Here is a 22,701-nt window from a genome sequence, read left to right on the forward strand (position 1 = left end):
ATGACTGTCACGATCATCACATCCATCATATTGAAGTGCGAATGAATATCTTAGAAGCGGAATAAGTTGAATTGAATAGATAAATAGTAGTACTTTGCATTAATCCTTGAGGAACAGCAGAGCTCCACACCTTAATCTATGGTGTGTAGAAACTCTACCGTTGAAAATACATAAGTGATAAGGTCCAGGCATGGCCGAATGGCCAGCCCCCAAAATGTGATCAAAGGATCAAAAGATAATCCAAAGATGTAAATACAATAGTAAAAAGTCCTATTTATACTAAACTAGTTACTAGGATTTACAGAAATAAGTAAATGATGCAGAAATCTACTTCCGGGGCCCACTTGGTGTGTGCTTGGGCTGAGCATTGAGCTTTACATGTGTAGAGGCTTCTTTTGGAGTTGAACGCCAGTTTGTAGTCTGTTTCTGGCGTTGAACTCCACTTTGCAACCTGTTTCTGGCGTTTGACTCCAAAATGCAGCATGGAACTAGCGTTGAACGCCAGTTTACATCGTCAATCCTTATTCAAAGTATGAACTATTATATATTTCTAGAAATCCCTGGATGTCTACTTTCCAACGCAATTAAAAGCGCGCCATTTGGAGTTCTGTAGCTCCAGAAAATCTACTTTGAGTGTAGGGAGGTCAGAATCCAACAGCATCTGCAGTCCTTCTTCAACCTCTGAATCTGATTTTTGCTCAGGTCCCTCAATTTCAGCCAGAAATTACCTGAAATCACAGAAAAATACACAAACTCATAGTAAAGTTCAGAAATGTGAATTTTAATTAAAAACTAATAAAAATATACTAAAAACTAACCAAATCATACTGAAAACTATGTAAAAACAATGCCAAAAAGCGTATAAATTATCCGCTAATCACGACACCAAACTTAAATTGTTGCTTGTCCCCAAGCAACTGAAGATAAAATAGGATAAAAAGAAGAGAATATACTATAAATTCTAAAATATCAATGAAACTTAGTTCCAATCAGATGAGCGGGACTTGTAGCTTTTTGCCTCTTGAATAGTTTTGGCATCTCACTTTATCCATTGAAGTTCAGAATGATTGGCATCTATAGGAACTCAGAGTTCAGATAGTGTTATTGATTCTCCTAGTTCAGTATGTTGATTCTTGAACACAGCTACTTTATGAGTCTTGGCCGTGGCCCTAAGCACTTTGTTTTCCAGTATTACCACCGGATACATAAATGCCACAGACACATAATTGGGTGAACCTTTTCAGATTGTGACTCATCTTTGCTAAAGTCCCCAATTAGAGGTGTCCAGGGTTCTTAAGCACACTCTTCTTTTGCTTTGGACCTTGACTTTAACCGCTCAGTCTCAAGTTTTCACTTGACACCTTCACGCCACAAGCACATGGTAAGGGACAACTTGGTTCAGCCGCTTAGGCCAGGATTTTATTCCTTTAGACCCTCCTATCCACTGATGCTCAAAGCCTTAGGATCCTTTTTATTACCCTTGCCTTTTGGTTTTAAGGGCTATTGGCTTTTTGCTCTTGCCTTTTGGTTTTAAGAGCTTTTGGCTTTTTCTGCTTGCTTTTTCTCTTTTTTTTTCTTTCGCTATATTTTTTTTTGTCTTTTATTTTTTTTTCTACAAGCTTTTGTATTCACTGCTTTTTCTTACTTCAAGAATCATTTTTATGATTTTTTACATTATCAAATAACATTTCTCCTTATCATCATTCTTTCAAGAGCCAACATATTTAACATTCTTAAACAACAACTTCAAAAGACATATGCACTGTTCAAGCATTCATTCAGAAAACAAAAAGTATTGTCACCACATCAAGATAATTAAACTAGTTTCAAGGATGAATTTGAAACCATGTACTTCTTGTTCTTTTGTAATTAAAACATTTTTCATTCAAGAGAGGTGATGGATTCATAGGACATTCATAACTTTAAGGCATAAACATTTAAATACTAATGATCATGAAGACACAAACATAAAGCATAATAAATGAAAAACAGTAAAAATAAATAGACAAGGAGATTAAGGAATGAGTCCACCTTAGTGAGGGTGGCGTCTTCCTTTTCTTGAAGAACCAATGGTGCTTTTGAGCTCCTTTATGTCTCTTCCTTGTCTTTGTTGTTCCTCCCTCATAGCTCTTTGATCTTCTCTAATTTCATGGAGGATGATGGAATGATCTTGGTGCTCCAACCTTAGTTGTCCCATGTTGGAACTTAATTTACCTAGGGAAGTGTTGATTTGTTCCCAATAGTTTTGTGGAGGAAAGTGCATCCCTTGAGGCATCTCAGGGATTTCATGGTGAGGAATTTCCTCATGCTCATGTTGAGGTCCATGCTCTCTTGTCTGCTCCATCCTTTTCTTAGTGATGGGCTTATCCTCTTCAATGAGGATGTCTCCCTCTATGTCAATTTCAGCCGAATTGCAGAGGTGGCAAATGAGATGAGGAAAGGCTAACCTTGCCAAATTAGAGGACTTGTCAGCCACCTTGTAGAGTTCTTGATGTATAATCTCATGAACTTCCACTTCCTCCCCAATCATGATGCTATGGATCATGATGGCCCAGTCTATAGTAACTTCAGAACGGTTGCTAGTAGGAATGATTGAGCGTTGAATGAACTCCAACCATTCTCTAGCTACTGGTTTGAGGTCAAGCCTTCTTAGTTGAACCGACTTACCTTTTGAGTCAATTTTCCATTGAGCTCCTTCCACACATATGTCCATGAGGACTTGGTCCAACCTTTGATCAAAGTTAACTCTTCTAGTGTAGGGGCGTGCGTTCTCTTCCATCATTGGTAGGTTGAACGCCAACCTTACATTTTTCGGACTGTTAGACGTGTAAAATGCCCCATATATGGCAATTCTGGCGTTTAACGCCAGACTGCAGCATGTTTCTGGCGTTAAACGCCACTTCCATGCTTGTTTTGGGCGTTCAACGCCAGTCTGCAGCATGTTTCTGGCATTGAATGCCAGTCTGATACTTGTGTCTGGCGTTTAATGCCAGCTTTCCTCTGGGTGCAATCCTGGCATTTAAACGCCAGACTGCTGCTTGTTTCTGGCGTTTAACGCCAGTTTCATGCTCTGTTCTGGCGTTAAACGCCAGCCAGATGCTCCTTACTGGCGTTTAAACGCCAGTAAGCCCTTCCTCCAGGGTGTTCTGTTTTCAATACTGTTTTTTATTCTGTTTTTGATTTTTCAGTAGTTTTTGTGACTCCACATGATCATCAACCTAATAAAACATGAAATAACAAAGAGAAAATAAAATAAAAATGATTAAATAACATTGGGTTGCCTCCCAACAAGCGCTTCTTTAATGTCAATAGCTTGACAGTGGGCTCTCATGGAGCCACACAGGTAATCAGGTCAATTTTATAGACTCCCAACACCAAACTTTAGAGTTTGGATATGGGAGTTCAACACCAAACTTAGAGTTTGGCTGAGGCCTCCCAACACCAAACTTAGAGTTTGACTGTGGGGGATTTGGTTGACTCTGCAGTGAGAGAAGCATTTCATGCTTCCTCTCCATGGTTATAGAAGGAGATCCTTGAGTTTTAAACACAAGGTTATCCTCATTTAGTTGAAGGATCAATTCTCCTCTGTCTACATCAATCACAACTCTTGCTGTGGCTAGGAAGGGTCTTCCAAGGATGATGGATTCATCCTCCTCCTTCCCAGTATTCAGGATTATGAAATCAGCAGGGATGTAAAGGTCTTCAACCTTTACTAACATGTCCTCTACTAGTCTATAAGCCTGCTTTCTTGAGTTGTCTGCCATCTCTAGTGAGATTCTGGAAGCTTGTACCTCAAAGATTTCCAGTTTTTCCATTACAGAGAGGGGCATGAGGTTTATCCCTGACCCAAGGTCACATAGAGCCTTCTCAAAGGTCATGGTGCCTATGGTACAAGGTATTAAGAACTTTTCAGGATCCTGTTTCTTCTGAGGCAATGTTAGTTGATCCAGATCACTTAGTTCATTGGTGAGCAAGGGAGGTTCTTCTTCCCAAGTCTCATTACCAAATAATTTGGCATTCAGCTTCATGATTGCACCAAGGTACTTGGAAACTTGCTCTTTAGTAACATCTTCATTCTCTTCAGAGGAAGAATACTCATCAGAGCTCATGAATGGCATAAGGAGGTTCAATGGAATCTCTATGGTCTCTAGATGAGTCTCAGATTCCTTTGGTTCCTCAGAGGGAAACTCCTTATTGATCACTGGACGTCCCAGGAGGTCTTCCTCACTGGGATTCATGTCCTCCTCCTCTCTTGTGGGTTCGGCCATGATGGTCAATTCAATGGCTTTGCACTCTCCTTTTGGATTTTCTTCTGTATTGCTTGGGAGAGTACTAGGAGGGATTTCAGTGACCCTTTTACTCAGCTGGCCCACTTGTGCCTCCAAATTTCTAATGGAGGACCTTGTTTCATTCATGAAACTTAAAGTGGCCTTAGATAGAGCAGAGACTATATTTGCTAAGCTGGATGGCTTCTGCTCAGAATTCTCTGTCTGTTGCTGAGTGGATGATGGAAAAGGCTTGCTATTGTTAAACCTATTTCTTCCACCATTATTAAAGCCTTGTTGAGGCTTTTGTTGATCCTTCCATGAGAGATTTGGGTGATTTTTCCATGAGGGATTATAGGTGTTTCCATATGGTTCACCCATGTAATTCACCTCTGCTATTGCAGGGTTCTCAGGATCATAAGCTTCTTCTTCAGAAGATGCCTCTTGAGTACTGTTGGATGCAGCTTGCATTCCATTCAGACTCTAAGAAATCATATTGACTTGCTGAGTCAATATTTTGTTTTGAGCCAATATGGCATTTAGAGTATTAATTTCAAGAACTCCCTTCTTCATAGGCGTCCCATTATTCATAGGATTCCTTTCAGAAGTGTACATGAACTGGTTATTTGCAACCATGTCAATGAGTTCTTGAGCTTCTGCAGGCATTTTCTTTAGGTGAATGGATCCACCTGCAGAATGGTCCAGTGACATCTTTGATAACTCAGACAGACCATCATAGAATATATCCAGGATGGTCCATTCTGAAAGCATGTCAGAAGGACACTTTTTGGTTAGTTGCTTGTATCTCTCCCAAGCTTCATAGAGGGATTCACCTTCTTTCTGTCTGAAGGTTTGGACATCTACTCTAAGCTTACTAAGCTTTTGAGGAGGAAAGAACTTGGCTAAGAAAGAGTTCAGGCTATCTTTGGGTTGAGAGTCCAACCACACTCTAGCTCTGTCTCTTACAGCAAACGGGAAAAGCATAAGCCTGTAGACCTCGGGATCAACCCCATTGGTCTTAACAGTATCATAGATCTGCAAGAATTCAGTTAAAAACTAAAAATGATCTTCAAATGGAAGTCCATAAAATTTGTAGTTCTGCTGCATCAGAGAAACTAATTGAGGTTTCAGCTCAAAATTGTTTACTCCAATGGCAGGAATGGAGATGCTTCTTCCATGTAAATTGGAATTAGGTGTAGTAAAGTCACCAAGTATCCTCCTTGCATTATTATTATTTTCGGCTGCCATCTCCTCTTTCTGTTTGAAAATTCCTGTAAGGTTGTCTCTGGATTGTTGTATTTTAACTTCTCTTAGTTTCCTTTTCAGAGTCCTTTCAGGTTCAGGATCTGCTTCAACAAGAATGTTCTTGTCCTTGCTCCTGCTCATATGACAAAGAAGGGAATAACAAAGAAAATATGGAATCCTCTATGTCACAGTATAGAGATTCCTTTGTGTGAGTAGAAGAAGAAAAGAATGTAATGTAAAGAAGAGAAGAGGAAAAACTCGAACATAGAGAGGGAGGTGGTGTTCGAATTTTTGGATGGGAGAGAAGTGTTAGTAGATAAATAAATAAATAGAAGGAGATGATAGAGAGAATTTCGAAATTTAATTAAAATAAAAATTAAAATTGAAAGTTAGATTTCAAAAATTAAAGTTGAAATTAAATTAAAATTAAAACAATTAGTTAATTAAAAAGAAATTTTGAAAAAGGAGAGAGGGAATTTTCGAAAATAAGAGAGAGAGGATTAGTTAGGTAGTTTTGAAAAAGATATGATTGAAACAAAAAGATAAGATTGATTGAAAAAGATTTGAAAATCAGTTTTAAAAAGATAAGAGGTTAGGAAAGAAGTTAGAAAAGATTTTGAAATTGAATTTGAAAAAGATATGATTGAAATAAAAAAGGGATATGATTGAAACAAAAAGATATGATTGATTGAAACTTATTTTGAAAAAGGTTTGAAAAAGAAATTTAAAAAGATTTGATTTTGAAAATTAAAGTTGATTACTTGACTAACAAGAAACAAAAAGATTTGATTTTAAAATTTAAAGATTGAACATTTCTTATTAGGCAAGTAACAAACTTTACATTTTTGAATCAATCACATTAATTGTTAGTAATATTTTCGAAAATTATGAGATAGAATTAAGAAAAAGATTTTTTTTTGAAAAATATTTTTATAATTTTCGAAAATAAATAAGAAAAAATGAAAAAGATTTGATTTTTGAAAAAGATTTTGAAAAGATAAGATTTTTAAATTGAAAATTTGATTTGATTCATAAAAAACAACTAAATTTTAAAAAGTTTTGAAAAATTCAACTCAAATTTTCGAAAATTTATGAGTGAAAAAGGGAAGGATATTTTTTTTATTTTTGAATTTTTAATGATGAAAGAGAAAAATATGAAAAAGACTCATAACATGAAAATTATGAATCAAAACACACAATGCATGCAAGAACACTATGAATGTCAAAATGAACACCAAGAACACTTTGAAGATTAAGATGAACATCAAGACTTATTTTTGAAAATTTTTAAGAAAAGAAAAACATGCAAGACACCAAACTTAGAAATTTTCAATAATTAGACACTAACAAGTTAAAAATGCATATGAAAAACAAGAAAAGACACAAAACAAGAAAATATGAAGATCAAACAAGAAGACTGGCCAGGAACAACTTGAAGATCATGAAGAACATATGATGGATTTTCGAAAATTCTTGAGAAAAAGAAACACATGCAAGACACCAAACTTAAAAAAAAATTGACTCTGGATTCAAACAAGAAACACAAAAATATTTTTTGATTTTATAATTTTATATTTTTTTTGGATTTTTTCGAGAATTAATTGGGAAAAACGAAAAATAAATTTTTTTTTTCGAAAATAAGAAATAAAAAGCTTAAAATTAAAATAAAATTACCTAATCTGAGCAACAAGATGAACCGTCAGTTGTCCAAATTCGAACAATCCCCGACAACGGCGCCAAAAACTTGGTGTGCGAAATCGTGATCATTCCATTCCTTGGTAACGGTGCTAAAAACTCAATACGCACGTTCATGATCTTATATCTGTTTCACAACTTCGTACAACTAACCAGCAAGTGCACTGGGTCGTCCAAGTAATAAACCTTACGTGAGTAAGGGTCGATCCCACGGAGATTGTCGGCTTGAAGCAAGCTATGGTCACCTTGTAAATCTCAGTCAGGCGGATTCAAATAGTTTTATAAAGTGATGAATAAAAGATAAATAGAATATAACTAAGATAGAGATACTTATGTAATTCATTGGTGAGAATTTCAGATAAGCGTATAGAGATGCTTTCGTTCCTCTGATCTCTGCTTTCCTGCTGTCTTCATCCAATCAATCCTACTTCTTTCCATGGAAAGCTTTATGTAGGGCATCACCATTGTCAATGGCTACATCCCATCCTCTTGTGAAAATGGTCCAATGCGCTGTGATTGCATGGCTAATCATCTATCGGTTCTCGATCATACTGGAATAGGATTTACTATCCTTTTGCGTCTGTCACTACGCCCAGCACTCGCGAGTTTGAAGCTCGTCACAGCCATCCCTTCCCAGATCCTACTCGGAATACCACAGACAAGGTTTAGACTTTTCGGATCTCAGGAATGGCCATCCATGGGTTCTAACTTATACCACGAAGACACTAATAACTCGGACTTGGTCTCCTGTATTAGATTTCTAAGAGATATCCATTCAATCTAAGGTAGAACGGAGGTGGTTGTCAGGCACGCATTCATAAGTTGAGAATGATGATGACTGTCACGATCATCACATCCATCATATTGAAGTGTGAATGAATATCTTAAAAGCGGAATAAGTTGAATTGAATAGAAAAATAGTAGTACTTTGCATTAATCCTTGAGGAATAGCAGAGCTCCAAACCTTAATCTATGGTGTGTAGAAACTCTACCGTTGAAAATACATAAGTGATAAGGTCCAGGCATGGCCAAATGGCCAGCCCCCAAAATGTGATCAAAGGATCAAAAGATAATCCAAAGATGTAAATACAATAGTAAAAAGTCCTATTTATACTAAACTAGTTACTAGGGTTTACAGAAATAAGTAAATGATGCAGAAATCCACTTCCGGGGCCCACTTGGTGTGTGGTTGGGCTGAGCATTGAGCTTTACACGTGTAGAGGCTTCTTTTGGAGTTGAACGCCAGTTTGTAGCCTGTTTCTGGTGTTGAACTCCACTTTGCAACCTGTTTCTGGCGTTTGACTCCAGAATGTAGCATGGAACTGGCGTTGAACGCCAGTTTACGTCGTCAATCCTTATTCAAAGTATGGACTATTATATATTGCTTGAAAGCCCTGGATGTCTACTTTCCAACGCAATTGAAAGCACGCCATTTGAAGTTCTGTAGCTCCAGAAAATCCACTTTGAGTGCAGGGAGGTCAGAATCCAACAGCATCTGCAGTCCTTCTTCAACCTCTGAATATGATTTTTGCTCAGGTCCCTCAATTTCAGCTAGAAATTACCTGAAATCACAGAAAAACACACAAACTCATAGTAAAGTCCAGAAATTTGAATTTTAATTAAAAACTAATAAAAATATACTAAAAACTAACCAAATCATACTGAAAACTATGTAAAAACAATGCCAAAAAGCGTATAAATTATCCGCTCATCAAGTACACTACTACTTTAGTACCAAGTAAATAGGCTCGGAATTTATCCAGAGCAAAAACAATATCAAGGAGCTCTTTTTCAGTAGTAGTATAATTAGATTGAGTAGCATCTGATGTTTTAGATGCATAGGCAATTACGAAAGGATCCTTACCTTCGCGTTGGGCCAGTGCTGCTCCTACTGCATGGTTGGAAGCATCACACATAATTTCAAATTGCTGGCTCCAGTCTGGTCCTCTCACAATTTGAGTTTGAGTCAGGGCGATCTTTAGCTTATCAAACGCTTTCATGCAATCTTCACTGAACTCAAATTCAATATCTTTCTGCAGTAGTCTGGATAAAGGTAATGCTACCTTACTGAAATCCTTAATGAATGTCCTGTAAAAACCTGACAGGCGATTGAGCATCTGATCAATAAATGGCAAGGGATAATGATCCTTGCGAGTAGCTTGGTTGAGACGCCTATAGTCAATGCAAACCCTCCATGAATTCTGCACTCTAGTTGTCAGGAGTTCTCCATGCTCATTCTTTATTGTTGTGACTCCAGACTTCTTGGGCACTACTTGTACTGGACTAACCCATTCAATGTCTGAGATGGGGTAAATGATATCTTCCTCAAGTAGCCTGGTTACTTCTTTCTTGACAACTTCTAAGATGGTTGGATTCAATCTTCTTTGGGGTTGACGGACGGGTTTCGCTTCCTCTTCTAAATATATTCTGTGCTCACAGACTTGAGGACTGATGCCTACTATATCCGCCAAGTTCCATCCAATTGCTTTCTTATGTTTTCTCAGCACACTGAGCAGTTGTTCTTCTTGTTGAGAAGTGAGTTCTCTTGCAATGATGACTGGAAACTTCTGATTATCCTTAAGGTAAGCATACTTGAGGTGTGGAGGAAGGGGCTTTAATTCTAATTTCTGCTCATGGCTAGGTTCTGGATCATCCGGGGCTAGTGGTAACGGTACAGTGTCGTTATTATGTTCAGAGGGTGTCCCCACACTTGGACCTTGCTCCATGTGCTTTTCTTCTAACTCTTTTTGGTGAACTTCAGATACAGTTTCATCAATGATGTCGCACTGGAAGATAGAATGATCTTCCGGAGGGTGCTTCATAGCTTCATTTAAACTGAATTTTACTGTTCTGCCATCTATCTCAAAGGAGTAAGTTCCTAAGAATGCATCCAGCTTGAACTTTGAAGTCTTCAGGAATGGTCTTCCAAGCAGGATTGATGATGGTCTTCCTGAGTCGTTAGGGGGCATTTCCAGGATATAGAAGTCAATGGGAAAGGTGAGCCCCTTAATGCTCACTAATACATCTTCAGCAATTCCAACTACTGTAATAATGCTTTTATCTGCTAGCACAAAACAAGCTGCCGACCTTTTTAAGGGAGGGAGCCTTAAGGTATCATATATAGACAATGGCATTATACTAACACATGCTCTTAAGTCACACATGCAATCAAAAAATATTACACCTCCAATGGTACAGTTAACCATGCATGGACCTGGATCACTACATTTTTCAGGTATACTTCCCATTAAAGCAGATATAGAGCTACCTAAAGGAATAGTTTCTAATTCATTAATTTTATCCTTATGAATGCATAAATCCTTCAGAAACTTTGCATATTTAGGTACTTGCTGAATAACATCAACCTTTTTAAAAATTTCTACCATTTTGGGATCAAGTTTCATCTGCTCTCTGGACTTCCTTGCAAGGTGTGGAAATGGGATAGGAATGGCGCCACTTGCTTCTTCAGTATCCATTGGTGCTTCATTCTTTTGTTGAGCTGCTTCTTCCTCAACCTTGTCTTGTACTTTATCTTCCTCTTCAGCATCTTCCATTTCAGCATCTTCTACTTCTATCACATCCTCAGCTGAGGCGTGTTTTATTAGGCTTGGCTCCTCCTGATTTCTCTCTGGCAGTATGGTTCTGGACCTCAAAGTGATAGCATTGATGCCACCCTTGGGGTTAGGTAAGGGTTGAGAAGGAATTCCACTAGAGTTTAAAGGTTGGTTTGTGGAAGTAGGTAATGAATCTATCCGGGCGGTGAGAGCTTGTAAAGTGGCATTCAGACCATTTAGAGTAGAGTTCAGTGTAGTTTGCATGTCTTGTTTTCCTTGTGCAAGAGAATGAAGCATCTCGTCGTTTGATGAGGAAGTGGGATAGGTGATTTGTGGTACTTGTTGTTGGTTTTGCTGGGGTCCTTGTGATTGTCTTAAGTAAGGAGCTCTGTAAGGTTGGTTCTGATTCTGCTGTCTGTTGTTGTTATTCCACCTCTGGTTTTCATTGTTGTCTCTGCCTCCTCTATTATAGTTGTCCCTCCAGCCATGGTTGGAATTTTTCCTCCAACCTTGGTTGGAGTTGTCTTGCCATCCTTGGTTATAGTTCCCACCTTGGTTGTAGTTGCCGCCTTATTGATTGTATCCTTGATTTGGGCGGTCATAGAAGTTATGAGTAGCTACCACAGTGTTATCTTCTTGTTGGAGCTGCGGGCATTCATCAGTATAATGACTATAGTAAGCACATGTTCTGCGTACTCTTTGGGGTACTAACTGTTGGCTTTGCTGCGGTGGGGAAGGCTGAGCTTGTTGTTGTTGATTTAACTGTAATTGCTTCAGTAGGTTGGTCATCTCACATATACTCTATGTAAGAGCAGTAGTCTCAATGCTAGAGGAAACTTCTGTAACAACTTTTGAATGGGTGCTCCTGTGCCTGTGATTCCTGGTGGATTCAGCTAAGTCCCTGATCAGTTGCCATGCTTCATCTGCGGTCTTGTACTTCTTTAGAGAACCATTACTAGCACCATCTAGTGTAGTTTTATTCCTAGGCTTCATGCCCTGAGTGAAATAGCTGATTAACACTAGTCTGTCAATCATGTGGTGGGGGCATGCGTCTAGAAGATTCTTAAAACGCTCCTAGTACTCATAAAGAGTCTCTGATTCACCTTGAACAATGCAGGAGATCTCTTTCCTTAGTCTGTCTGTAACTTCAGCTGGAAAGTATTTTTCTAGAAATTCTCTCCTGAGTGTATTCCAGTTGGTAACAGTCGCTTCAGGTTGGGAGTAGTACCACTCCCTTGCCTTTCCCTCAAGAGAAAACGGGAAGGCTATTAATAGAATAGAAGTTTCATTCGCACCCTGACGCCTAACAGTAGAACAGGCTGTCTGAAAATCCCTGAGGTGCTTAATGGGCTCCTGAGCAAGTAAGCCATGAAACTTGGGCATTAAGTTGACTAGTGCAGTCTTCAATTCAAAATCTGCAGCCAGAGTTGGATGATGCACTTGATACGGCTGCATTGTAAAATCTGGGGCTCCAGCTTCCTGGAGAGTAATCCTCCTAGGTTCTGCCATTCTATCTGCACGTGAATCAAATGAATTAGTAGTAAATGAGCTTGTTTCGCTTTCAGATGGCAGTTCAGATTTGCCCTTAGATGAGACTGGTGAATCGATAACAATCACTTCACCACCCTCAGAGGCTAACCTGCGTCGAGCTCGCCTAATACGTGAAATAGTTCTTTCAATTTCAGGATCAAACGCGGCTAAGCTCGGATCAGGCAACGAACGCATCATTCAATGAAAGAAACATATAGCTCATGGTAATAAAATAAAAATAAAATATGCAAATAAAATAAAAATATGTACACTAATTAATAATTTTGCACACAATTGCAACTCCCCGGCAACGGCGCCAAAAACTGGTGCGTGGTAGAAGCTAGGCCAATTAAGAGGTTTTGAAATAAGAGAACAGCGTTGCACGTATAGCTCTTAACCAGCTAAGATCCGCCTCACCAATTTAGAAAGGTGTCACAAAAATGTTAGAATAATAAAAATACTGGGAGTATGAATCCCAGGTCGTCTCCCAATGAGTTGCAAGAAAGTATGCTATTTTATTAATTAGGAATTTTCTGAGAGTTTTGAGAGTTGAATAATGAGCAATCAAATAATTGTAAATTGAAGCAATAAAAATAAACTAAGAATAATTATTGATATTCTAAATAAAAAGCCTTGACTGGGGGAATGATTAACTGGAAGTTCTATCCTTGTTGGGATCTCTTAGGTGTAGTATTAAAAAGGTTGTTGTTTTCACTTAGTTAACCCTTACTAAATAAAGAAAAGTCAAGTGATTAAGCTAACCCTTATTCGCAAATCCTAGTCCTCTCCCTTAGGAAGGTCTAGCGTTAGTAAATACAGAACTAGCCAACAACGTACAGATTAATCAACATGTAAGCCTTCCAACTCAGGTGTCTCCTTTTAATCAACCCCCATGTCAAGTATGGAATCTACTCCATTGACATGAATATAACGCTCATAAAAATATAAGAAGACATAATGAAATTAAACAAAATAAGGATTTAAAATTAATTAAAAGGAAAAGTAATTCTCTGCACTAACAATTCATGAAAATAATCCAATTGTAACTTTTAAATAAAGTAAATAAGGATATGGAAGAGTAAGGGACAAAGTAAACAAACTAGAATAATATCTTCAACGGAGGTAATGACTTCTTCAATATCCAAAAGCATAAAACTAATTAACTATGAGTGTAGAGAAAACCTAAAAACTATCCTAATGTGAATGTATCTTAACGTGTGTTGATGCTTGCAGATGCATCTTGAGTCTCTGCACATTCCCTGGCTTTATTCTGTGTTTCTAGGCCAAAAACTGGGTTAAAACGCGGCCCGAAATCGCCCCCAACATTTTCTGTTAATTATGCAGATCGCGCAGATCACGCATACGCGTCGTTCATGCGTTCGCGTCATTCAGCGATTTTCCTTGTCACGTGAGCGCGTCGTTCACGCGTTCGCGTCATTCGTGCAGACTCCTATCCACGCGTACGCGTCAGGCACGCGTTCGTGTCGCTGCGATATTCTCTATTCTGCGCGTTCGTGTGAGCCATGCGCGCGCGTCAGTGCTCGCTGGTCATCTCCTTAGTTTCTTGTGTTCCTTCCATTTTTGTAAGCTTCCTCTCCATTCTCTAAGCCATTCCTGCCTTATGAAGTCTGAAACACTTAACACATGGATTACAGCATCGAATGGTATAAAGGAGAATTAAAATATATAAATAAAAGATCTTTGGGAAGCAAGTTTTCAACCATAAAACAATACTAGGAAGGAAAATGTAAAATCATGCAATTAGTATGAATAAGTGGGTGAAGATTTGGTGAAACCACTCAATTAAACACAAGATAAACTATAAAATAGTGGTTTATCAGCCCACTATGGACCATTATATATCATTCGAAAGACCTGGATCTCAGCTTTCTAACGCCGCTAGAAGCATGTCATTTGGACTTCTCTATCCCAAGTTATGCTCTTTTGAAGGTGAAGAGGTCAGTTTGGCGAAGTGCAGGGACTTGTTTTACGCTGAAATTGTAAAGCTAAACGAATAGCAATTTGTACCCCCAAATCCAGTGTCCACTATAAAGTGTTATATATGGTTGGAAGGCTCTGGAAGTTTACTTTCCAATGGCACTGAGATCACCTCATTTGAAACTTTGTAGCTTGAGTTATTCTTTTTGGAGTATGAAGAGGTCAGGGTTGTAAATCCTCTTTGCTTCTCTTTGAGTTTGTTTCCAACTCTTTTGCCAGCTTAGGAGTGTGCTTCCTATATTAGTGCTTTTATTGCTTCTTTTTCTATCATTTCTTACAAAATTCATTAACTCAAGCAATCAAAGTAATATTCAATTTAATCACCAAAACACTCCCATAATTAAGCATTATGAATTGATTTTTATATGAAAAAGCATAGAAAAATATAACATGATGCACAGTCATCATTAGGCCTTCCAGCAACTTTTTTTTTAATGTTTTAAATTTTAAGTTATTAATAGGGATACACTTTGTTGCAAGAATTATGTTTTATTATTTTTTAGTTCACCATGTGGAGATGATGTTTCCAGCTTTGAGTTTTTTTTTTCTTTTTTTTTATGGTTATGATCATCGATAGTTATTTTTTCTACTAGTTTAGTTTGGGTTGTCCATTAGTAGGTATTATCAAAAGTTACCTAATTGTTGGAAGAGTTTTTATTACTGTCGAATGGTCGATGTTTATCTTCTTTGGTGATATGTCCTCTTTATCGATTTTAGGGGAAAGAATCTGAAGACGCTATTCAAAAAAAGGATGATGCTACGGTAAGCAATAATAAGGTGTGAAACATATTTTATTCTTCTCACAAAATTAGTGACATATTGAAAATTGTTTAGATTACTGTGGTTTGTGTTGAATGATACCTTTTTTGAATGGATTTTCAGTTCCCGGATCACACTGGAATTCCAATGGGGGAAATCCCATACGTAGGATTGAGATTTGATTCGTTGCAGCGGGCACAAGAGTTCTATTCTAATTATGCAAAGAAAGTTGGGTTTGTGACTAGGATTAGGAATACAAACTTTGACAAGACCAGAAAGGAATTAAAGGTACCTATTAACCAATCGATACACTACAGTCATGAAGGTTATCGGGAGTCTCGAGTGAATGCAGCAACGCGAGTAAAGAGAATAACAACAGCCGGGTGCAAAGCAAGGATGTACGTGATACTTGATAGGCAGAATGATAATTGGCTGGTGTCCAAATTAGAATTGAAGCACACTCACATGTGTTCTGCCGAGCAAGCAGTGCATTACAGTGAGTACATGGAACTGACCATGCATGCCAAGTGTGTGATTCAGAACAATGATGAGGCTGGCATATAACCTAACAAGACTTATCTCGCACTGGTGAACGAGGTTGGTGGGTCATCAAAGTTGGGTTACTCAGAAAAGGATGTTAGGAACTACATAACAAGGAATTTGCGCTGTACTGATGTAAACGCAGATGTGAAGGAAATGATTAGCTATTTCATGCGAATGAGAGATATAAACCCGAATTTCTTCTATGCAGTTGATGTGGACGAAACTAACAAGTTTAAGAGTCCGCTATGGGTAGATGCAAGATGCAGGACATTGTATGAATATTTTGGAGATGTGGTATCGTTTGATACAACGTACAGAAGAAACAAGTATGTTTGTGTTTCTGTATCCATTATAAGGGTTTACATTTTTCCTACAATATTGTGATTTAGTAATTTTTGGCTGTCTTTATTGCAGGCATGGACTTCCGTTTGCATCTTTCGTTGGTGTCAACCATCACGACAAGTCCACTCTACTCGGATGTGCTTTGTTGGGTAATGAGGAAATTCCTAGCTTTGAGTGGGTCTTTAAAAACTGGTTGAATTGCATGGGAAATCCCCCACAGGCCATCATCACGGACCAGTGCAAATCCATGTTTGGCGCTATTAAGAATGTCTTCCCAAATACTAGACACCGATGGTGCATATGGCACATAATAAAGAAGATACCACATAAGCTCGGAGGATATGCTAAATACAGAGAAATAAATGCTAAAATGCATGGCACTGTTTGGAATGCCCGTTCTGAAGAGTCTTTTGAGAAGGATTGGTGTGCATTCATTAATGAGTTTAACCTAGACAAAAATAAATGGCTATCAGGTTTGTGCTTTATAATGCTCTTATGTTCTTTTTGGATGGTAGGTATGTTATGCTGGTTCGGTTTTTACTTTACTCAATTTCAGCCCCCGTTGTCATTGGATGATTGGTAACCTATTTGGATACTTTTATGGAATATCTCTATTTAAAACGTCGATGTATAGTTGGTTCACTAAGTCTTTAGTTGTGTACTGTGATGTAGCTATTTATTCATGATATGATTCTTGCTTTGATATGTATGTTTTGGTTTTGTAGACCTTTACGACGATCGTCAAATGTGGGTTCCAATATATTTTTAAGGTGAATTTTGGACTGGTATGAGAAGTACCCAACGGAGTGAGAGTATGTACGCCTTTTTCGGTGGTTACCTGCATTGCAAAAGTGGACTGGTTCAGTTCGTGCATGAGTATGACAATGTGCTTGGGAACAAAGAGCAAAAAGAACTGGTGGATGATGCTGCAGACTCTAAAGGAGTTGTCCCATGTTCATCGAGCTCTACAATTGAAAGACAATTCCAGCATGAGTACACAACCTCTAAGTTTAGGGAAGTTCAACATGAATTCAGTAAAAGAGGGGATTGTTTAGTCCGTGGTGTCACTCAAGAGGATGATTTGTTTCTGGTGACCGTGAATGAGCAATACCTACTATATGGGGAGCCTAGGTCTTGGAAGTACAATGTCGAGTTTGACCCCAAGACACACAAGGTTCGGTGTGAATGCAACATGTTTGGATCAAGAGGTATTATTTGTTGCCACTGTCTTGCTGTGTTTTTTTTATTATGGAGTAGACACAGTACCATCATGCTAAGTTATCCCTCGATGGAGCAAGAATGTACAGTGAAAAACACACTTTCATCAAGAGCAGCCATGACGAGAAGCGATTGGACGAAAGCCACAACTTATTTAGACGACTGTGTTCACACTTCTACAATGTTGCCTAAGATTTTGTGACATACGAAGAAGAAGCGGCCATGTTACATTCGGGTTTTGATCAGTTAAGGTCAAAGTTGCTTGATTATCGTGCGAACTTGGTGTCCAGGCGTGTTCCAACTACACAAAATAGCACGGTCACACAATGCGACCATGCTCTTGTTGAATCTGACATCCAAGGTCCTTCAAAGGTTTCAACAAAGGGTCGGCCGAGAATGAAGAGGCTTGGATCTTAACTCGACACCTCAATTAAGAAATCTATGTGAAGAAAGAAGAAGAATCCACCGCTGGTATGTGTTTCCTTTTTCCTTAGTTTCGAACCACTTGATAACATGACCAGACGGATAAAGTTGTAATTGTTATTCATTTTTTGTCTATGCATATTTGTTATTTTTAGGAAGTTGATCAAGCAGTGAATCAAGATATAGTGGGGGGTTCTGCTGGGAGAACGAATGATTCACAGGAACATGGCGGGTTCTTGTCGTTGTTAAACTCATTTCGGCCTACTTAGAAGAATTTTGATTATAGATTTGTATGGAGATATTCTTTTATTATTAGTAACTTTTTTACTCTTATCATTGCCAAATTATTCAGGTTGTTAAATAAATAAACATTGTTAAGTCGACGATATATCATTATTTATTGAGTTTATATCCATTGAATAATATTGTCAACCCCTAACAAGTTTGTTAAGTTTGAATTTTGCGTACCAATGAAGGTTATGTGTTATTGATGAACAAACACGAAAGACACATCTCGCGGAAGACACATCCATATGAATATAGCTAATAGAAAGTCATACTCGTAGAAGACACATCTCCCAGAAGACACGAAAGACACACTCGCAAAAGACACATCTAGTAGAAGACACATCCCTATGAAGACATCTCCTAGAAACTCACATCTAGAAGACACTTCCTGAAAAAAGACACATCCCTATGAAGACACCTCGTAAAAAGTCACTGCTAGAAGACACTTCTTGAAAAAGACACATCCATTTATAGCCACCTGCAATAAGTCACAGTAGAAAACACCCCCCAGAAAAGACACATACGAATTTAAACAGCATCCAAACCTAAACATTGGCAAAAGACACTTGTACTTGATGACACATCTATGGAAAGCCATCTCTAACGATACACGACTAAAATAGATACATAAAGCAAAAGTTACACCTCCATCAGAACACAGTTCCGTCTTCAGTCACCTGCATGCAAAATATGGCTAACAATGCATGACTAAGATAAGTAGAGACATCCAGAGACATGTAGAAACCTAAACAAGTGTATTCATTGGCAACAATTATACTTAAAAAATGCATAACTTGTCAAACCTGTGCACAAAATTATCTCAAACCAAGGTGCAAAAGACAATTTATATGAACAATACATGCATTATCGTTGAATTAACCAACAAAGTTTGTCAAGGTCTAAAGTGCAACTACCCATAAACAACCTAACAATCCAAAAGAAATAGTCACGTTGTGTAGGAAAAGTAATTTGTCTAGTCCCAACAAAATATAGCATAGGATGTGAGGATATTCCCTCCACATGTAAACAAGGACCTAATATGGAGCCTACATATTCCCATATTTTAGCTCCTTCTGGTGGAATTTTTCTTTGGCTTTTCTCCAGCCCGCCGAAGTATGCTCTTTGTATCAGGAGCTGTGAATGGAGTCCTAACATCCATACGTTTGTTCCTTGGTTGGTTGCGGTGCACAGGAGGTCGAGCACGGCTGTCAAGGGCATTCAAGGCAGCTCCAATGGATATATTCTTGTGAGATAGGATGATGTCCAATATTATTTCCAACCTGTATAAGTTGATGATGTCCTACATATAAAAATCAATATTAAAGAACTGCTTGTCGGTACAGACATTGACCTGTGTATGAAAAATATGGTAATAAGGTATATAGGTTAGGGAGCTCACATATTGCCAGTCATCTAGTTTCCTGCCTTCGTTCCAGTACTCCATGTATTTTATTGCATACACACCACAGTCAAATCTAAGCGAACAGAAAAAATGCAATTTTATTAGTGGAACAACTCAATGTAACTAAACAATTAATACATTGCGAGATTTTGGAGGGAAGAATCACCTATTTGCTTGTATTGGCACAGAGGCATAAGTGCAAAGCAGCCCTTTTTGTATGGGCCTATAAGTTGGGATAGCCACCTGTGCAATGTCTTCAATGATCCTCGCCTAAGATACAAACAACTAAACTTAAAAGGAATACAACAAGAACGGTTAAATAGAGCTTAATAGGGATGACTATTTAGGTACCACATATGAATCTAGCCTGCTCCGTGTTGTATCAGGTTTACTGTGCATGCTATCCAGTACGAACAGCCTTTTTCCGGAGACATCAAATGTATACACCCACCAGTGACAGGTGATACATACAGGGAAAAACCACTGCACAACCAACCATTGTAACTAGGTATATTACTTGCATTTACAAAGAAAAATAAATATCTTTTGTGATGGTGCTATGATTATAGTAAGTTATTACACTGCAAACATACGTACCCAATTTCTATTTGAAGCGATTTCCTTGTCGAAATATCTAGTATCAGCACCAAAGTGTTGACCCAATCCGACATACATTGGATTCGGTCCATCATGATAGTTTTGCAGATTCTTTGGGACCAATACCATTTCCTGTACAAGTACAAATTATCAAAAATTCATAAACTGTACTGTAAATAAATTATTAATATGGATATTTCCTTACCAGAATCCCCGGACACACGCAATAAAAGTCACGTGTGAATCTTTTGAGACCTAAATCATTGAATGAGCAACACATCCATTGTACAACCTACATAACCAACTTGTAGAATCATCAATGTCAACAACGCGTAAGCAACAAACAAATTGGAGAAACATGATTTTTCGTTACATACACTGTTATTGAGCCATGCACGTGATCTCAGTGTGCACACGTCCTCCCTTGATAGCACTAGGTGTGGTCTACCCTCATATGACGCCAAAGTTTGGTGGCCATCAAGAGAAGTGTTCATAACCCATCCTCTGATTCGTTGTTCTTCCCGCTCGGTGATTTTTCGATCCCGAAGTAATAGATGAATAGGTCGGAGAGGAGAATGTGAGGGTGATTTAAGAGTTGTGTCATCCCAAGAGAGAAAGAGGGGCGATGTGGACTTAGAGTGCGGTAGGAGGAACCTCTAGGAATGATTGCTTGGATCGGGTCTATGCTAATGGGTCTCGAGGCATAAACGCCTTTTTCTATATTTGCCCATATAATTTCGCTCTCCAGATTCCGCTGAGATAAGATGTCAGGATGCCTGTTTGGATTTAAAAAAAATTGCGGTGGTCAACCATTCAGAAATTGTTTGGGAGGCTAAAAAAATTGTATACTACTACCAGAAACAATGTTATGTAGTAATAACTTGCCTGTCAAAAAATTCAGTAGAATATTCCTCAACCCCTGGAAACTCAACCAATTCTGTTGATGGTATTTTTGGTTCAAGAGCAACTGTCTCAGTTGGTTGATTAGTTGATTCTGAATGCATGCTTGTGATGATTTTCCCTTCTACCCTACCACGCTGAGGTGTTTTCATTTGAAGAGTTTTGATGCGGAGTCTGATGCCGATGGGCTGGTCATCGTCGTCATCCGCTTCCAAAGTCCCTGAATGATGGGTTGTGCGCAATGATGCGCTGCTAACTCCCTCATTCATGGTGGATCCCTGAAACCACAATATCAAACAAGTGGTTCACAAACACCTCAAAGTGCTTTCACAGTACACAAAGAACCCAATGCTAACTGACAGAGCATTTCACTTAGGTTTATTAAATAATGGCACAACAAGTAACCTGTTTAACCATAACTTTAACCCTTACTCATGTTCCAAACTGCATAGCTGCAACTAACAAATTCTAACAAGGAACATCTTGCTCACTTTAGGGTTCTCTTTTTCCTTTGTCTTATTAGTCGTGCCTGCATCCTCAGCCCTCATACATGATTGAGGTGTCATCCCTGATTCAGATCTCCGACGCAATCTCTTTGCAATTGGCTCGTCGTCATCGTCATCACCGTCCGACGCAACTGCATGTGTATCCGGGTGCTTCAAAACCTCTCTAACTCCATCCCGGCGAGAAGATTCCTGAAATCACATCAACAACATAACTTCAACGTAAATGACAGTTAAAACATAGGCTTAACAGTTTACTCGATCTACGTTTAACCACGAAAAAGAAATACTTAGTAAATGTTAATCCTAACTCACTTTTCTATGGTCCACGTCTTCTCGTTTAGGGCTTGGGTCACTTGTGTTGTCTATAATGGCACCCTCCTCGCCCCTATCTTCATTCCAGCCAGGTTCACTACAATCCTATTGTTTGCCATTAACTAGTCAGAAGACACATACAGCTAAAGCAGCATCATGTTTGATAACACGAAAATACGGACATAATAAATGACACACCCGTTAGCGACATCTTCCATTACTTAATAATAAAATGCAAAGCCATGATATTCATGCATTCAAAAAATCCATTTGCAGTGAATTGCATCATAAAACAAGCTTCAAATTAAAAATTGACTATTTTAAAACATAACCAATAAATTGATTACCTCCGGTTGAATAGTTTCTGCCATAGCGCTAAGCTCCTTGGCAGTCCATGCAGAAAGCCACGGCTCAAGTTCTTGACAACCTTCGAGTTCACCGTGCTTTAGCTTCTGAAAGTACAACACCTGGAGATATTGTATAAAGAAGTTAGTTTCAGGGATGCACATCTTAGTCACATTACATTGAATTTTAAATTAACAACATTACCAGCAACCCAAGCATGCAGCCCTCACAGGATTTATTCTTCTTATGTTGGTACTTCCTAATTTCCTGTTCTAGAGAATTAAAAATATGCAATGGCCAACGATATCTCGCCGGATCAGATACATTAAGGACTGTGTCGATGTGCCACGGGGAGATTACATGTTGCACGGTCGGGCACAAAAACATCTTCAGCACCAGTAGAATGAAGTGTCTCCTGAACTCCATCCTGTCATCTTCGGTATCTATCGGACAATGCCTGACAAAATGCCTCAGCTGCACAGTTTTCAATCGGTGATACCTTGTTTTAATTAACACATGAGCAGCATTGCTTTTGTCGAACGGTGGGAAGTCGTCAACTGCAACATGGATATGTATAAAATAGGGCAAGTTGAGCAGTGTCATACATAGATAATAGCAATGAACATGAAGACCGAAACAAAACTAACCAATTCAGTGGTGTGTAATAGGTAAAGGTATACTCACCCCCGGGCGGGATACCAAAAAGACGCTGGAAGAGCTCCAGCATAATGCGGATGTTCCCATTTTCTAGCTTGAGGGTGCTCGTTTCAGTGTCATAG

The 22,701-nt window shown here is 38.5% G+C and overlaps 1 protein-coding gene across 1 annotated transcript; it reads left to right on the plus strand.

Moving 5' to 3' along the window:
- LOC107627030 (protein FAR1-RELATED SEQUENCE 6-like) lies at positions 14,137-17,841 on the plus strand. Its single transcript, XM_021116880.1, has 10 exons — positions 14,137-14,247; positions 15,005-15,064; positions 15,170-15,602; positions 15,732-15,915; positions 16,004-16,354; positions 16,447-16,459; positions 16,657-16,716; positions 16,797-17,139; positions 17,343-17,521; positions 17,728-17,841. Exons 1-10 carry the CDS (start codon positions 14,137-14,139, stop codon positions 17,839-17,841), a joined length of 1,848 nt encoding a protein of 615 aa, XP_020972539.1.

The sequence above is a fragment of the Arachis ipaensis genome, chromosome B02 (genome assembly GCF_000816755.2).
Source record: "Arachis ipaensis cultivar K30076 chromosome B02, Araip1.1, whole genome shotgun sequence".
Classification (NCBI taxonomy): domain Eukaryota; kingdom Viridiplantae; phylum Streptophyta; class Magnoliopsida; order Fabales; family Fabaceae; genus Arachis; species Arachis ipaensis.